Here is a 2031-nt window from a genome sequence, read left to right on the forward strand (position 1 = left end):
TGGATAATATCATCTGTCAATTAGATGTTCCCTTATTTCTCATTATTTATTCCAGTCTAGAAGGGGCAAAGGCAGCAATTACACACTTCAAAAGCCGCTCCTTTAACTTTCTTCCCAACACTTTTTCCTTCATTTGTAGCTTCACGTTCCATTCCGGTTAACAGTTGCTCTTTCCCAGCGACTTCTGCTATTAGCTGAGCCCATTCTTTGACTTCCGTTCAGTGACTGAATTCTCTCCAGGAACCCAAGTTTCGCAGACTGAATCAGTAGCTTGATGTAAGATGGGGTTGATAACAGATTTGGGAATCTAAGAGTCATTTCTTCAAGACTCAAAATGTTCTGAGATGATTGTTCAATCAGCTCCAACACTACATCTTGAACACCAGCCACTTCCTGCTGAAGTTTCTCCATGATTTTCTGCTGTGTCATTTTTCACCCAATGCCTTTTCTTACTTTTCTTTCAGCTCATTGTACATTGTCTTCATCTTTTATGGTTTTAATTTCTGTATTTTTATTATAATGAACAGACCACATGCATTTATGAAGACAGACTGAGCAGTGTCTACTCCAGTTCATTGCTACACATCCCAATTTATTATCATCATTAGGAATAGTGCAGGGACGGTGACAGGTGAAGTGACATTTCTGACAGTTGGTTATATATTTACCAGTCCCACTGATTTCTATCTGTACAGGAACTGTGATTTCAACTTCATACTCAAAATCTTTATTTGCATCCAGGTCAACCTGGTGTTGGTTCAAAGCCTGTTGTGTCCTCCTGATCTCCTCCAGTTTCATCATACCAGCTTTGATCTGAGGCTGCAATCCCTCTATTGCAGTTTCTAGCTGCTGACGTTCCCTGAGGACTTCCTTTGTCAAGCATAAACTCTTTGTTTCCATTTTGTTCAGAGCTCTAAAGAATTTCTTCATACTGTTTGATCCCATCTTCCAGAACATTGCATCAAAGTTATCACCATCCTCCTCATCTTCCTCCTCATTGCTATCCTCAGGGCTCCTCTTGGTTTCAGAAGAGTTTCCAGGAACTGAACTTTGAGCAAATATGGCTGAATTGTTGAACTTGAAGTGAACTGGAAAACCTTTTTTATCTTTGGGACATGGTACCTCAGCAACATTGATGGCCTCTGGAATTGGGGGAATTTGCCCATCTGCAAATGTCACCAGGATTTGGATGTTCTCTGCAATGTCTTTGCCAAAAATGGAGAGAATTGAATCAAAGATATATTTCTGTGTGAGAGTCAATCGAGCCAAAGAGGCTTGAGTAACAAAACACACGGTGTCGATCTGATCAACACCAGCTGGGGAAGAAAAGAACTCTCAGATTTGATCAGTGATCAATTTATCTTGGGTTATCCCCCTGGTATCTCCAAATCCCGGAGTGTCAATGATAGTGAGAGAGTAATCAATCTGGAATCCTTCTCGATGGTGAAGTTCATAGGCAGTGATTGAGGATGTCTGACTTTCAGCCTGGGATCTTCCTGTCCCTTCATCTATTAATTTAAATCTGAAGTTGTCCTCCCATTCCACACCCAGGATGTAGTTGATCATTCCATTGATGAGGGTTGTTTTTCCTGCTCCTGTTGTTCCAAGAACCATGATTGCCCTCACGCTATGTTTTTTGGTAGGTTTTCCAAAGGAGCATTTTACACGGTGTCCATCCATGTCAATTGTCTTCTTCTCTAAGGGGATTGTGTAAATGGAAGGGTTCCCTTTGGATGTTAATGTACTTTCTCTGTGAAGTTTCTCAGCCAGTCTCTTTAGTTCATCCTCTATTTCCATTAAAACCTCATCACTTGGTTCACGAGAACCTTCTCCCCAGTCAGCAGACACTCACACTCTGTAGTTTGTCTTGGGTTTCAATCCCTCTAAAGTGTAACGACATTCACTGTCTGTTGTCTTTATTTCCTTCCATAATCCATTCTCTGTGCTGGAGGTAATTTCCCTTCCCTCTCTATATTCTATCCTGTACTGAACTATATCAGCACCAGCTCCAATCTCAGTCGGCCTGTCCCA

General features: G+C 41.4%; 1 protein-coding gene across 1 annotated transcript; it reads right to left on the reverse strand.

The window, feature by feature from the left end:
* Positions 1–465: 465 nt before the first annotated feature.
* On the reverse strand, positions 466–1797 carry si:ch73-170d6.2. Its single transcript, XM_041212322.1, is given in 2 exon segments — positions 466–986; positions 1050–1797. Coding segments are annotated over 2 exon segments (1269 nt in total).
* Between the last annotated feature and the right edge of the window lie 234 nt (positions 1798–2031).

The sequence above is a fragment of the Carcharodon carcharias genome, chromosome 19, assembly GCF_017639515.1.
Source record: "Carcharodon carcharias isolate sCarCar2 chromosome 19, sCarCar2.pri, whole genome shotgun sequence".
NCBI classification, from domain to species: Eukaryota; Metazoa; Chordata; class Chondrichthyes; order Lamniformes; family Lamnidae; genus Carcharodon; species Carcharodon carcharias.